We start from the raw sequence: 16,517 nt of genomic DNA, 5'->3' as shown, positions 1-16,517 counted from the left end.
TCACCTCCAACTGCGCAACGCTACGCGCTGTTCACATCCAGCTGCCGCTGCCCAACACTACAATGGCAGACAACAATGCAAACTAGCCACAGACTGCACACAGCATAGCCAGTGATTTTCGTACAAAGCGCTACGTAACGTTGCCAATAAGAAAACATAAACAGCCTACTTACACAGTGAGAGACCAAGTCTCGCGCCCATACAGCATAACTGGTAGAACAACAGGTTTGTATATTCTAATCTTTAAATTCCTAAACAATATCCGTAATGAAAGTAATCTATTCAGTGAGAAGTAGCACGCATTTCCCGCCCGTCATCTCTTCTTCAGTTCGGATTCAACCTCATATCTCGAAGTGATGTCCACGCCTAGATACTTAAATGTGTTCACTTTTTCAAACTGCATGTCTCCAACTCTTAACATTTCCTGATCTACTGCTGTTGGCATTCTAGTAGTTACCAGGTATTTAGTTTTGTCTTCACTTATCCTTAGACCTACATCTTCACTAACCTTGATTAACGCATTCGCATTTGCTGTTACAGATTCTTTCCTATCGCTAATGATGTTTAGATCATCTGCATACCCTAATATCTTAATATTTCCATTTAACTCCACACCCTCTGAATTATCTGCTGCCATTCGTACAATATATTCTAGGACTAAATTAAAAAGTAGCGGAGACTACTAGTAGCGGCCGTGAAATAATTACGAACTGGGACCCAGGCGGTTGGCTTACTTTGTTAACATTTTCCGTGATAGACGAAATTGTTCAGGAATACCCTACTACAATTGCAAATGTTCATTACACTTTAAACGAGAATAAAAAAAATTTAACTCATTTTAACTAAGAATTTCAACCAATGGAGGAAAAAAAGGGATCTAAAACGGCTTGTGTATTCGAAACCTTTTGGATCTCCTTCAAATAAGCTGTCAAGTGATGGGACTCTGTGATTAGGTTCATTTAGGAAATCAGCTTCAGAGAATGAATAATCATTTAACCACATAGAGTGTACAAAAATGAATAGAGTGTTAGATACAGTTGAAACAAAAAAGTAGTATTCATCGAATTGACCTCGAACTGCTAGAAAGAGAGAACAAACACAGGCATCAGGTTCTTAAGACAATCATTAGATACCAGGCTCAGCATAATAGTGCCTTAAGAGGAACCAGCGACACGCTCGTCAAGATAATAACGATAATTTTCTTGATTTGATTGAAATGGTAGCAGAATTTGACCCTGTTTTGCAGGAACATTTAAGGGAGGTCAAAACTCAAGAAATTCATGACCATCATCTTCGAAAGAAATATCCAAACTGAACTCATAAATTTACTTGACAAAGTAAAAAACAAGACATTGGTTGTTAGGTTTGTAAACTTTTCAGCAGATGCACTGACTGCAGAATAATTTCACTGGTTTCTGAACGTCGCTTCAGCAACAGGAGAAAGTTTGACTGAAACCTTTTTGTGCAAACTAGATCAACAAGGTCTCGGATGTTCATGACTGCAGAGCCCAAAGTTACAATAATGTCACAAATATGAAAGGTCATCACAGTGGTGTTCAAGCCCACTCTAAAGTGTGATCCAAGAGCATTTCATATGCCACTGCCTTAACCTTGTGTTAGCAGACGCAGCAAACTCTTCAGTAAAGAAATCATTTTTTTGTGTAATTCAAAGAACGTATACTGTTTCTGGTGAATCCACTCAGATATGGGAAATCTTACTGGGCAGGGTATCAACATTAACAGTGAATAAGTTTTCGGATACCAAATTGGGCAAGTAGGGTGGAATGTCATATCTATAAAGTTCCGGAAAAGAAAAGTAAGAGGTGCTCTTCTTGAGGTGAACAATAAACTGGCGAATCGAAAACGAAGATTGAAGCACACTCGCTTGCTGCGAACAAATTAGAAAACTTTGGGTTTTTGGTAGGCATTGTCATACCATCTTCCCTTTGCCATTAACGCAGCAAGTAAGGCACTTCAAGCAGAAAATATGAATGTGAAAGTAGCAACTAGATCCCTCGAAAGTTTCGTGAATTTTGTTGAGAATTTCGATGAAGATGATTTTGTTTGTGCGCAGATAACTGCAAAACAGAGGGCTGAAAAGTCACAAATTGGGCCAAAATTTAAAAAAAGAGAATTGGCAAGTAGGCGAAGCAATTTGGTTACGAAAGTAGAGGCATGGTTTGCAGGGTACAACTTCCAGAGGAGGAATACGAAACTGATTTTTTCAAACCTGCCGTTGACACAGTCATAAAAAATTTGAAGAAAGTTTTGGCCAATTGGGAAAGTATTCCGAAATGTTCAGTTTGTTGTTTTGTCCATAAAGTTTAAGACGCATACAGGACGAAAAACTGAAACTGTTATGTAAAAAACATGAGAAAGAGATAAGTGTATACATAAATGGTGAATGTTTGTAAATCATTGTTTTTCACAAAAAACAGTGTGTTCAGAAAAATGGTGCCCAAGCATATGAAACTCCAGTGCTAATACTGGAATACTTTAAGGAAATTGGAAACATAATTCCCAAAATTTATATGGCATACAGAATTTTACTAACCATACCAGTGACTGTCGTCTCCTCTAAAAGGAGCTTTCATGTTTGAAGTTGATCGTTAATCAAGAATCATTTCAGCAACAGCATCTTCCGAGAACACCTGTTTTCGCTTGTTATTTTATTAGAGGAGCATAACGTGGTTTCAAAATTGAATTTTTATGATTCTGTTGCTCATCAAAAAGTGAGGAAAAGACGTTTTGTGCAAAATATAAAAAGCAGAAAACTCTTAGTGTTCATAACTCACAAATCATTTAATTTCGTGTGACTACAGAGAACAGTGAAGTGAACTTTGTTTGAATTTGAATTTCATTAAATTCGAAGGATTCCCATAGGTAAGTTAGTTTTATTAGAAACATTTTACTAATTACCATACGTATTAAAATTGCTTTTCCTGTGAATTATTTTCCTACATAACAGTAGCTCTGCTGTACTAATAGCTTTTTGATATATTAGTAATAAGTCAACGACGAAACTTCCGATCCTTCTAAATCTGGAAAAGGTGTATCATTTGTGTCGGAGGAGTGATAGGGAGGGAGTGGATGGAGTAATTCACCCTGTTTACACGGGGCTCCCAAAACTGGATTTCCTAAACCTATTTCCCAATACTGCTTCTGGGCGGTCATGTGAACACTGCAAATTTGATTCTGAAAATCCGCTTCTGGTGCCGGTCTTCCAATTTCGCAATCGATTTTCGCCCCCACGTAAACGTAACCGCTTTTGAAACGTACTTCAGCTGTCGGGTTTCGTTCGTTCTTACAAATTTTCGGCTAATATGGACGGAGTGACTTTTTGTACAGTGAAGGATAAGTAGAAAAATTAGACTGAATCTGTTTACACCGGGTCTAATTGAAGATAAATTGCGATTGTGCTGACTAAATCAAAGATTGTAACAGCTGTTTTCCAGGCGCTATATTTAGCTGGGCTAGGAAATCCGCTACGGGTCATCACATCTAAACGCGACAGCAAAAAACGGTTTCCGAAGTTCGGTTTTTGTCTTCCGGAAGATGTGTCGCATGTAAACGTAGTGACTGACAGAAGCGCTAAAGCCCCACGGAGAAGTTTTGCAAAGTGCCCCTGCCAGCTAAGGCCGACGCTGTCCAAGAGTATAGATTTTACTGAATCCATGGCAACCTGACCAAAAGTATAATTTCAAGAATGACGTAGATCGTTTAAAAGAGAGTCGTCATGCCGCTTTCACAATAGGACTACAGAAATTTCAAAAAGTTTCACGAATCTGTTAGAATTCGTGCGAATCTTGAGTGGCATAAAGTTGCAGTTAAGAAGTCCAGTAATTTAGTTAATATGATGATGAAAAATACCTACCAAGAGTGCAGAAGAACACGCCAGTAAGAATCCTGCAAAATTGGTACAGGTTGTTAGCGCTAAGTCGAAATCAATTATCTCTTGCGTATCGTTTCGTCCATTACATGACTTGCCTTTAAAAGGAAAACGAACTTGAAATGCGGTTACTGAGCTATTGCAGTTTAGAGAACAGTCAGATGACGAAACATTACGGAAACATTTTGAAAGTGCCCCTAATAATGCCACATTTCTCATAGAACACAAGATGATTTAGATTCTGAAACAAACTGCAGGCTACCAGTTTATGTTATGCATTACCCTACTGGTTGTGTGTGAGCCAGAACACGACGTAGATTCCACATCATTCGATGTTGAAACTCGTGGTAGTGGTTCAAAAGTGTAAAATGTAAGAAATGTCATCCATACGATGTTTTTAATGGCAGGAAACCAATTAACTAAGAGAATATGGTTATGATGGGACCAACAGCAAACAAGGAAAATTGCGGGAAAAAGTAACATTTGGGAATGTAAAAACAGCTTTTTCTATAATTATACTGTTACCTTGTTTGTACCACTGACCGAAGAGCTGACGCAGGCTCTGATCATAACTTGGTGGTAGCATGTATGGAAGTCAAATTTGAAAACAAATTACAGAAAACACGAAGGACGCACAGCGTAGTACGTAGTACATTGTTGAGGGACAATCCTAAAACTTTTCAGTATCAATAGGAAATGAGCAACATACTGTATCTGAAACATTTGACAAAACAACAGCAGACGTGTACGACAGTGAAACTACAGGCATTAATGGACTCTGTACAGACTTCAAGAAAGTGATTCAAACGCCAGCAGAAAATACATTAACGAAAGTAGAAAATAAGAAAAAGAAATGGTTCGTCTGTATATGTAAAACGGCAGTAGAAACTAGCTTCTTAGCCAGGAAGGTATGACCACAAGACAGGAAAACTAAGTATTACGACATGGCTACATGGAGACACAGAACGAACCAAGGAAGATTCTACGAAGAGAAAAAAAGGGTATGCCTTGAAGCACACTACAGCGACAAGAAAAAAAAAAAACAATATCCGCATTTGGCAGCATAAATAACATCAGAAAGGGATATAGCGAACAACAGCTGTTTGCGACATCAGCGGTAACGTTATCGCTGGATCAGATATATATGACATCTTGGAAAGAATATTTTGACTACCTACTGAACTACCCTAAAGCAGGAAACAAACAGGCAAGAACTTGCCCTCCAGCAGTTGAATCTCTTGTAAATGGCACAAAATACGAAGAGGTTCACAACAGTTTGTAAAAAAATTTTAAAAAATATAAAGCGGTCGGAACCGACGAAATACCAGTGGAATTGCTGAAATTTGATGATCGTAAACTTCATGGGAAATACTTTCATCTTATTCTTAACCAATTTGGCAAGATATAAAAATATCAAATGGGTGGAAGAAATCAACCATAGTACCTATACACAGTAAAGGAGATAATCGAAACTGCAGGAATTACTGAGGACAACATGATGGCCTTCCCTACTAGTCAGCCTACAAAGTACAACATTTCAAAAACTCACCACTTATACTGAGGGCTTACCAGGGGATTAACAGAATGGTACTCGAAAACGATTGTGGAGGTACAACAGCATGTACATTAACTGTTCATTGACTCCTAGAGTACCTACGATTGAGTGTAGAGTGAAATAGTATAGGAGATTATGACAGAATGCGAAATAGCTAAGAAGCGCATAAGCCTGGTCAAATCGTGTATGGAGAAAGTGACTAGTGCAGCTCGTTATCAGACTGTTTTGAGAAAAACTGGACTAAAGCAATGTGATGCGCTACACCCCACTTAGCTTCATCTTTCATGGAGAAAGTAGTGAGAGAAATAAATGGAAACCTCACAGATAACCAACCAAATAAACTCGCCTATATAATGACATAGTTTTAGTAGGAAATAGCAGTTATGGAATTGAAACACGTTTCAAAAAACTAAATGAAACTGCCGTGAAAATCGTCTTGAAAATTAATGAAGAAAAGACAGAATACATGGTAATACAAAAGGATAACATTACTATGAAATAACGTGATGGCCTTCATATAGAAAACTACACTTTCAAGAACACTCCCAACTTCAAATGACGTGGTGTGAAAGTAAACTACTGTAATAGAAGACATGTCGATGATAAATTGTACTACAGAAAGCAGAGTTCATTTTTTCCTCCAAAGACTTCCATCCTTAAAACTCCTGACAAGAAAAACCGAGCTGAAACGCTGCAACACAATCATCAGGCCAGTACTGTAGTGTGTGGAAACATCGAGCATGACGAAAAGAGAAGAGCACCAACTATCAGTCTTTATTAATAAAGTGTACAGAAAGTTTTTGGGCCAATAGTTGATTAAGCAACATGAAGATGGATTTGGAGATCCAATGCAGAACTAGCTGAGCAACTCTCAGCAGTAAACATCACCAAAGGGATTCTTGCAATGGGCAGGCCAAATTGTCAGAACGGCCCTGCTAGAATATGTATGACGGGAAAAAATGGAAGACTTGAGATCTTCTGGTCAGCTCTGACGTAAATGGCAAGATGAGATGACCTTAGACTGCAGAGTGATGGCTATCACTGAATGGAAGAAAGAGGCAGGAGGAACAGGAGGCACATAGTGTGTGTGACTTGGGATCGTCACGTCCTATAGATGCCAATGGAATGAGTGTATAACAATTACAAGTTACTGAAATGTGCACTGTAGAAACCAATGGAAATGGTGAGCAGGTAACAATGTCCTCAAAACTCTTAATTCACCGTGTATGGAGAAAATTTTATGGCCCTACTGACATGAAAATCTGTCGGTGCCCCAGCATGGAGGCGAATGTTTACTGCATGTTCTGAACACATAAGTGTCTCTCAGTACTTTCAACTACCCCATTCAGTCACTGCAGAAAGAGAATGGAGAATGCAAAACGGTGGTGTTTTCACGAACTCTACTGAGCCTAGTCGTTCTATATATACTGTAACAAACTAGTTCAGAAGATGTGACAATACTGTAGCTGGAAGACTATGTATTTGACAGGGACAATACAGCAGTCGGTGCGTTGCAAAATATTCGAAGTAACTGAAAAATACTTTTCTGTTGTAGTGTCATTAATCCCTTGCGTTCTGTAAAACCATGATGAACAAAAACACTTTTTTGGGGGCAGGGGGCATTAAATAATGTCATTTTGATTTCAAGATTTTGAGTAATGTTAACTGGATGAGCTTTTACACTCATTTTTTCCTACTTATATTTTTCATAATAAGTGAAGTTAAACAAATTCCTGATTTGGTTGCTATGTAAGGAATGTTTGGGAAAAATAGTACGAGCCTAAACCAAAAATTAACAAAAGCAGAGACCAACAAGTGGTCCACTCAACCACCTGCAGCAGGTTAACTGAGCCATGCATTGCAGTTAACTGAAACAGTGTCATTAAGTGGTATACATACAGAAACAAAGTACACATCGCTGCACCCTATGGAATACAGTGTAATGACATACAAGCAATAAATTAAAAATACAAGCTAACACAAAAAGCTAATAAACAGCTAAAACAACATAAAGTCACTCAAAACGCGACATTAAAAGATATGGAACTAACCTCGAATTTCAATACATCATCAGTAACTTGCACTAAACTTCTTTCATGTGTCTGCATTAATTTCTTTGTTCCAGTCATACATCTCTAAAATGATACTTGGATTCCATCTTTTAGCACTTCCAAAACCTTAGCAACATAATGTCAAAAATTTGTTGTCTTTTTGCCACAGATCTTCACAACCACAAATTTTTCTGATGAATACAAGATGAGTCATCATAGACAACATATCCTTCAGACTCTTTGGATTCTTCCCAGTCAAATACCTTTCTCTTCAAGTTTATCTTCCTTTCATTTCTAGACCATTTTCCTGTAGGCCTATTACATTTCTTCATTTTCGTCTATTAATCTACCTTCTTCAAGAGTGTTTTCGATGAGAGTGTATGTCAGAAACACTAATTAAGTTTCATTACATTTCTTCTTGGAAGAGGGTCTTAGACACGAGGCTGAATGTTTTCTGACTGTATTGTCTCATTTCTTTTGTCACTGACCTTGAGTTCTTCAGTGGGCTGTCGTATGTTCAGAGATACAGTTGTCACCTTGTCATAAACATCAATACTGAAAGTAGATGGCACATGAATACTTTGGGTAAACTCAGTAGCCAAAAATCGATTAGTCAAATTAGCTGGTTGGCAGTTTTCAGGTCCTAAATTATCTGTGGTCAGTGGTTCAGTACTGCATGTAGATCTTCTAAATTTATCTAACTCAAGTCAATGAAGAGCATCTAGTCATCTGTTTCTATCTTGATCATTAGGTTTTCAATGTCAGTTCAGTATACTAATGGGTCTTCCTGCCTAAAATAGCGTTCCAAATTTTTCTCTGTGTGTCTGTACAAAATTACCCTTGTTTCTGGAGCTAGTTAAGTTCTTTTCTTTCAGCCTTGAAGCTAAGAGTTTTGAAGTAATCTTTGACAGATCTAAATCTCTGGCCAAATCGTTTAGCTGAATTTATGTGAAATGTTAGGGTACCGGTATGTCTATCTACATCTACATCCATACTCCGCAAGCCACCTGACGGTGTGTGGCGGAGGGTACCTTCAGTACCTCTATCGGTTCTCCCTTCTATTCCAGTCTCGTATTGTTCGTGGAAAGAAGGATTGTCGGTATGCCTCTGTGTGGGCTCTAATCTCTCTGATTTTATCCTCATGGTCTCTTCGCGAGATATACGTAGGAGGGAGCAATATACTGCTTGACTCTTCGGTGAAGGTATGTTCTCGAAACTTTGACAAAAGCCCGTACCGAGCTACTGAGCGTCTCTCCTGCAGAGTCTTCCACTGGAGTTTATCTATCATGTCTTTGGCACCTGCCCAACCAGAATCTTCAGAGGGCTCATCTGAGGTACAACTTGATTCAGAATGTAATGTCTGAAGGTTCGTAGGAAGGATAGGTATAGGCCACCAGCAACATACGGTACAGGTTTTCTAGCATACCCCAAATCAAGATAAATCATTGCGTTTTGTTCTTTATTTTGAAACCGGTTACTTCGCAAATACAGAAGTAACAGCAATCCATGTGGTTCTTGAGTTAACGCCACACCATTTTAACTCGAAAAATAAGAGACCTTAACTTTCCCTTTGACCATTTTCTTACTCTGAAACACAAACGCTACACACTCTATGAAGTACCCATGACGTATTCTGATTTCCCATTTTAACTTCAAACAAGCAAAATAAACACTTTTAAGAAATGACACAAGGTGACAATGTTAGTGGCAGTCAAGGCTGGAACCAGTTTTATAGCTGCTCACTGCTCAGAAAGCAACAATGCTGTGTAATTTTTGTACATTTTTACAAGTACCAACTGATAATACAACAAACATAATATAAAACATAGGTACATTCACCACTAGGGCCTACTGTGTAATTATAACACACTTAAATCATAAAAGTTATTAAACAGGATACTACACTGCAGGTAACCGCATACAGCATTTAACACCCTCAGTTGTTCACGTCTCCATACTTCTGTGATGACTGAATTTGATTCAGTAAATGTTTGCTTCCCTTTAAGTTTCAGAAGGTATAGAATTCCAAATAACTGTATTTCAAATAGACTTTCAGCATCAGTATTACTTTCAAAGTCTCTACATTCACTTTAGTTTTCTCGGATGTTCATATCTTATTCATCAAAGAAAAGACATGCTCAACAGCTGCATTTGTTCTGGGAACACACAACATAAAACCCTTAATCTTATAAACATTTTCACAAGTTAGAATATTGGATATGAATGCTGGGACATTTATACCTGACACTTATCAGTGAGAGTTTTTTCTATACTCCATTTCCTGAGGTGTGACAAACTGCTGCATATTAACACACTCTTGGAACAAGTCATTATAATCATTTTGCAGCTTGGGAACACATTTGCAAGATAATTATAGCATTTTTGCACCTCATCCCACGTAGGTACATAGTTAAAAAGAAGCAATTTGTAGTCTGAACAGCCATTAAAATGATCTCTCCACTGCTCAACATATTGTGTACTGCCATCATATAATTTAAGACGGTTTCAGTGAACTCAGTAACATTTACATCCACCTGAGATTCAAGTTTACTTAAAGCACTTTGTAGTCTGAAAAGGCCTTAAACTGATTATTCGTCTGTTGCTCAGCATATTGTGCACTGCTATCATAAAGTTCACGGATGGTCTCCCCCTCAGATTCAAGTTTTCTTAAAGTACTTCTTATAGTGTGTGGCATGAATATGGTTTTTCGTTTTTCTATCATATTTATTCTTAAATCATTAATTGCTTCTCGGCCTCCACGAATGTGACATGCTGTCCTTCTACCTTCAATACTTTGCATGAAAAGTTGATGCCTGACTATGTAAAAACATGCGAAGAACTTCAGAAAACTGGTTTTCAGAAAAGTCTTTAATATTGTTAGGCACTTTTCTTCACTCAAAAAAATGTGATTTTAGTGGTATTACATAGCCGCAAACTCTCTCGATGGCTAGCATCAAGGCCAACCGTATGGTACTGTTGTATCCAAGTAACTGTTTGTACTCTGCGTCAAAAGGTACAGAATTGTTCTATGCTTTCTTCGTGGACATAACATATGTTGGACAAAATCTTGTGAATGATACACTTTCCATCGAGTGATAACATCACAGTGATAATATGCACTGCACATCCTACACCACTGATGTCATGACCAGGCTAAACCTTTAATTTGTGGATAATATTGTTTGTCCTTATTCGCCAACCGCGACCTTTAATTTGTGGAAAATATTGTTTGTCATTCTTCGAAACCGCCCACAAAGTTTTATGTTATTTTTCTCTCAGAATGTTACAGCTTTATCACTAAAAGTATTATTTATATCTTTGCAGTTTCACCAGGCTGTTCTTTAAACTGGAGAATTTTCACACATACGCCTTCAAGAGGCAAGATGTATCATACAAGAACAACAAGGGTTTTTGTGTTTCCGTCATTTAGATGCATCAGAAACAATAGCAATACAATGTACTTTACACATTTTCCGAGCAATTCATAACGACAATGTGGAGCAAGCACGTTAACAACAAACTTTAAATGTTCTTAGATTCGAAAGATTTTTGAACAAGTTTAGACTTTCTAGCATTTGAATGAAAGCTATGGTTCTCTTGTACTAAATGGAAGGCCTGTATGCCTTCCGTTACAGGCCGTTTAAATTCGTGCTCACTTGGAACGACTTGCTGAAAAAAGTCCGTTAAATTTCTCGAAGGTACAACTTGTATTTGCTCGTTTTGAAACGATACTCTTTGTCATGAGTCACTCCATGCGCAACGGAAGACGCGCTTCCACATTTCGTGCAAAGGACATCGTAGTATGTTCGACCTCTCTTTACTATGAATGGATACCCTTTTTAAAAGTAAATAAATGATAATGTACGAGAGTTTGTTTGCTTAAATTTGATTTAATAAAAAACAAAGTTATATTGTTTATGGCATTGGATTATGAATACGTTAGTTGCTTCTCCTGAAGTTCCGCACTTAAAACTGCAGTGGCGTTTGGGCACTGCGAAGATGGTTCCAGTCTAAACAAAATGAATAAACAATCTATCACCTGCACTAGATGTCCTATAATACTTACGCGAATGAAATACACATGTAAGCATTAGTTACTTCTAGGCAAATGCAGCTGAGTAATACCATCTTCATTGCTAGTATTATTGAAGATTTCGAGCTTGAATGCACCACATATAAGGTCGTGTAAACGTATTTCGTCATACGGTATGATAGATTAGGGATATGACATTGAAATAAAATACAGATACTTTCACAATGCTAGAACTCACGTGACTGAGAATTTGATTTGATTTCTAAATACCGGGCCATTTAAGCATCCCGGCAGAATCCGATGAGGACAAGGGGACCATACTCCAAAAAACGTAACTATCCCAAACAAATTGGAACGCCTGGTCACTTTAAATGGGATATGTACCTGGTCTATGTGTGCCGACCATAAAACGTCCACAAATATAACATATATCTCGAGTGTTCACCACACTTTCTCTCTGCATTGTTATAGCTCAAGAAATAAATAAAAAAACAGTCCACTGCAAGACTCTCCTAGATCTCTTGCTCCACGTAATTGAGTAATTTGTATCTGATTCCCACCATTATAACAGTGGAAAGTGCTGCCGTGTTCAGCGTCATATGTAATACTTTTTATCTGCAAATACAAAGTAACGGAAAATTAATTACTTCGATGTGGCAGTTTACTTCTAAATAAATATTTGTACAGCAGCTTCACTGGGTATATTGCATTGTTAGTATTTTAATGACAAATACTAAAACTATGTGACAGGGCAAAAATAATGGTGTATTTGGATCTGGGTGAACAAAGTCAGCATGAAACAAGTGTCATATCAAAAAAGGAAAATCAGTGTTGACCTGTGTAAATAACGATGACATGTTTGATTTAAGAAAATTTAACTGTTACGTTCAACGCCTAGCGAAATAATTGTATCTACGTTTTTACTCTCTTGCTTCTTTTGTACGAGATTTGTGACGCACGTTTGCTGTTTTCTTTGGCCTGTCACTCACAATGGGCACATGTGCCGTAGAGAATAGCCGGAACATACATTCCATTACCACAAAAATCATTGTCAGAAAAATCACAGATGTATGATTTTAGTGATGGTAATGATAAATGGACACTCAAGACTTAAAGAGTAGTTCACCTCCATATCTATAAACTTTCTTACATTTTAGAAAACTGTTTCCGAACGCAAGACATGTCAGAAATTTGAACAATTAGTTCACTAGTAAAACAACGATGTGTCGCGTTGCCTCAAATAATAATGAAAGTACTAACTACTGTTGCACAGAAAGAAAGAAACGAATATACGCATTAACTTAAAAGTTACGAACGTCATCAACAATAACATCCAGCAAGCCACCGTTTTCCAACTTGTGTGGGCACTCACGTGATTAAGGTAAGCATGTGAAATGAATATTTACGCGATGAGAGATAGTTACCAAACATTACAAAATTGCCCTCAAATCAATTACCTGCAGTTTTCTACTGGTATAGCTGCCTGCTGTCGGTTTCCAAGTTAACTACCCATGAAGTACCTCTCCCCCTTTGAATTACACGAGTAAACAGCGTATCAGAGATGTTGATTCGCGGAAGAATACGTCACTCCGTTTTCTTGCGTGAACGGCATCACGGGATCGCGAGAGCGGCACTGACAGTTCGTAGTGGACTGCGAATTGGGTAGTGTGGTTGTAAAGTGTTGTAGTGTAATCAGGTTAATACATTAAGTAAGAAATTTATCTAGGGTGTACTATATGCATATGGCTTATTATAACTCTTCTATTTACTGGTTTTCTTGTTTTCAGAAAGAAAAGCCAACATGGTGTCTGGTGGAATGTCCTGCGTGAAGTATTTACTCTTCACATTCAACCTGTTGTTTGTGGTTCGTATGTCACGCTTCCCTTCGTATTTCTTGATAAAGTGTGAGAGTGGAAAATAGTTTTCACTTTGTCTGTTGTTGTATCCGTTAACACGTGTGAAGAATAAGAATGTTTTACAACGGTAACTGTTGCGCCTAGTGGAATTTTTAGCCCTCGTTAGCTTCGCTCGGACAGATGTAAGAGTAGTTCAGGCGACTCACTGGCTTTTGTATAAATAGGCCTTTTAGTTGTATTCGAAACATTGAATTGTAAAAATATACCCCTTTTGTTGCCAGTACTTTAATGTAAGCGGAGGTCGTCAACATTTTTAGAAAAATACGCGATTGGAAGTAAATAACCCGGAAGAAATTTTCCATATGTATTGTATGTATTTCCAGATACATAAATTGGTTTGTGATTCAAAATTCGTAGCTAAATGTTTGCTTAGTAGTAGTACGTGGCGAATTTGCATAGTAGATACCTCGCTTAGTAGAGCTTCGTTGTTGGCTTATAGCTTAACATAAAAAATTAAAGCAATATTGTGTGACTTTAATGCATTATTGATGCCCATGCCGCGAATTGTGCTAAAATATTAGTATGTGGTTCTCCGTAAAAAAAGAAAAAAAAAATACTCTTCTAGTAATTAAAAGATAAGAATCCTTGTGCACAAATATAGGACAGATGTCAATGACAGTATTTCGGTAATGAGTAGAATTTATGGTTAGAGTTTAAAAGAAGTATGATGTACTGTAGAGGAAGAGTTTTGTGCTGTGCAGCGTTTAACAGTAAGTTTCAGAAATTTCTGCTCTTATCTCAAAACATTATATTGTGTACCACAAAAGTTGAAAGAATATTCCCTTAGTTAAAAAATCTGTGGTGCAGTCCTAACCAGTTTCCTGGTTGGTTCTAAACTTCCCCCTACTCCGGATGTGTTGTCGCGTAGGTAATTGGGGGGACATGGTAGAGTGTTTAGTTCTAGTGTGGATCAGCCAACTTTGTTCCGTATTGTATTCACAAGCCTTGAGGTTAAATTGCACACCAAACCCGACATTCTGTGGTCCGTTGAATCCTAAAATTTCGTTCTTTCTGTTGACACTGATGGTGGAGCTGTATCTGAATGCTCTGTTAGTGTCGTACCATGAAGCTGTGGCTGAGAGTACCCTGTGATTCTCTGTAACTTTTTCACATTTAATGTACTTACGAAATTATTATTCAGACCTTGGCATGATTGGAAGAGGACACAAAGCCACCACATAAGTACCAATACCTCAATAAAATGTCATTATGTAGATAGCATCTGTAGTGTACATAAGTTTTATATTCACTGGAAGCTTATTTCTGTTCATAACAGGAAATGAAACGTTTGAAGTTCGTTATGACTGTAGATTTCAATGTCAACAGTAGGGCCTATAGCTCAAAATTTAGTGTGCAGTTCATGGAAGAAACTGTAGTGGATACTTGCCCATCAGATCTGTAAACCTGTCTCTGTAGATATTAGAAGGGGGGGGGGGAATCTCCTAATATCTTTGGATGCTGAAGTTTCAACATCACAATATATCATGTAGTGTAAATATTGGTACTTTCTTCTTGCAATGTTAATTCTAAAATTGCACTCAAAGTTACTGTTAGGTTAATATAGTCGGTACTTTGTGCATTGTGAAGTTTGGTGGGTGACAGTACAGAGTTACGTAATATTGTATGCCCTTAGCATAAAGTTATATTATACACTTTACAGGCTGTTGCTTTTTCAGGTTTGTAGTCATGTTAATGTTGTAGTTATTAATCAAACCACCAAGTTTTTAAAAAAAACAAATGTTTTTGTATGTTTCAGATTTCTGGTATAGTAATTGTATCAGTTGGTGCACTTGCTCTAAGTAATTTTTCATCTTATGATACCTTCTTTGGTGGGAGTGTCATTGCGGGACCTGTGCTGCTGCTTATTGTTGGAATCATAGTCTTTATAGTTGCATTTTTTGGTTGTTGTGGAGCGCTGAAGGAAAATCATTGTATGGTAGTTACAGTAAGTATGCTTAAGAGTGAAATTGATACTATCAGATAAAGTTAATACTATACAAAATTGATTCTCAGAGCCATATATTGACACACATTGTATATTGGTGCATACGTGAAATGTGTAATTGTCTGTTCAGTTTTCAGTGCTACTTTTGATCATCTTTGCCATGGAACTAGGAGGGGGCATAGCAGGTTATGTCTTGAAGGATGTTTTGAAAGATGATCTAGATACTCAGTTGAACAGCACACTTTACAAATATGAAAGTAACGAAGATATTAAAAAGGCGTGGAACATCATGCAAACAGATGTAAGTGAATCTCATGTTGAGTAGCAAACATATGTATAGATAACATCTGATGAACTGAATAATATAGTTTAGAACATTATTTCTTGCATTACTACAAACATAATTAGCTATGTTCAGCATTTACATTGCTTAACATGTTGTGTGTTCCAAGGCTAGTGGTGGTTAATAGCAGTCGAATGTGTTCAAACTAAACCCCCACCTTCTTTCACTCCCTCACTCTTTTCCTCCTCCTCCCCCCCCCCCCCCCCCCCCCCCCCTCTGTGACTTGTTGACCTGAAGACCAGGATGGTGTCTTTGTCTTTGTTGTCTTAAGGATTACTTTTTGGGATAATATGTCTAAGACTCAAGTATTCTTTCAGCCAAAGTGAGTGGTAAATACATTATATACAGTAGGTAATTGGATTTCATGGAGATGTCTCTTCTATGTCTTAAAATTCCTGACACATCTTCTAGTAAATTTACTCCTTAATTGTATTTGTTGTTGATTATTCATTTTGATTGAGTTGTGGTTAACACAATACAATATAAAGGATAAATTCCCAAGTAGGACTTGCCTCGGTTGCAGTGAGTTTGATGGCAGAATGCTAAGATGCTAGAGTTACATTTGAGCAGTCACAGTTCAAATACATATGTGCACCAAAATATTGATAACAAAATCTCTGTCTGGGCAATCAGATCTAAGGTTTCCATTGTTTCCTTAAATTTCCAATGGAAAGTGTTCTTACAGCTCTTTTTGACAAAGAAGCAACAAATTTCTTTGGGCACACTTTCCCAGCCTGAGTTGGTTCTCCATCTCTGATGACTGTATTCATGAGTAGTTTACCCTA

The 16,517-nt window shown here is 37.6% G+C and overlaps 1 protein-coding gene across 3 annotated transcripts in view; it reads left to right on the top strand.

Annotated features, from left to right (window-relative positions):
- The window catches only part of LOC126189402 (CD63 antigen-like), a 434,175-nt gene that overhangs the window by 405,494 nt on the left and 12,164 nt on the right, over positions 1-16,517 (top strand). The window contains exons 1-4 of one of the 3 annotated variants that reach the window (XM_049930940.1): positions 13,107-13,237; positions 13,316-13,392; positions 15,201-15,389; positions 15,520-15,690. In XM_049930940.1, coding sequence (XP_049786897.1) covers positions 13,330-13,392; positions 15,201-15,389; positions 15,520-15,690 — 423 coding nt within the window. In that variant the 5' untranslated portion in view covers positions 13,107-13,237; positions 13,316-13,329. Of the gene's footprint in view, positions 1-13,106; positions 13,238-13,315; positions 13,393-15,200; positions 15,390-15,519; positions 15,691-16,517 lie in introns of those variants that run through there. The other 2 variants (XM_049930941.1, XM_049930939.1) reach the window with 2 other exon arrangements.

Source organism: Schistocerca cancellata, chromosome 1, assembly GCF_023864275.1.
Source record: "Schistocerca cancellata isolate TAMUIC-IGC-003103 chromosome 1, iqSchCanc2.1, whole genome shotgun sequence".
NCBI classification, from domain to species: domain Eukaryota; kingdom Metazoa; phylum Arthropoda; class Insecta; order Orthoptera; family Acrididae; genus Schistocerca; species Schistocerca cancellata.
The sequence above is the reverse complement of the archived record's forward strand: the minus strand, read 5'-3'. Positions and strand labels throughout refer to the sequence as shown.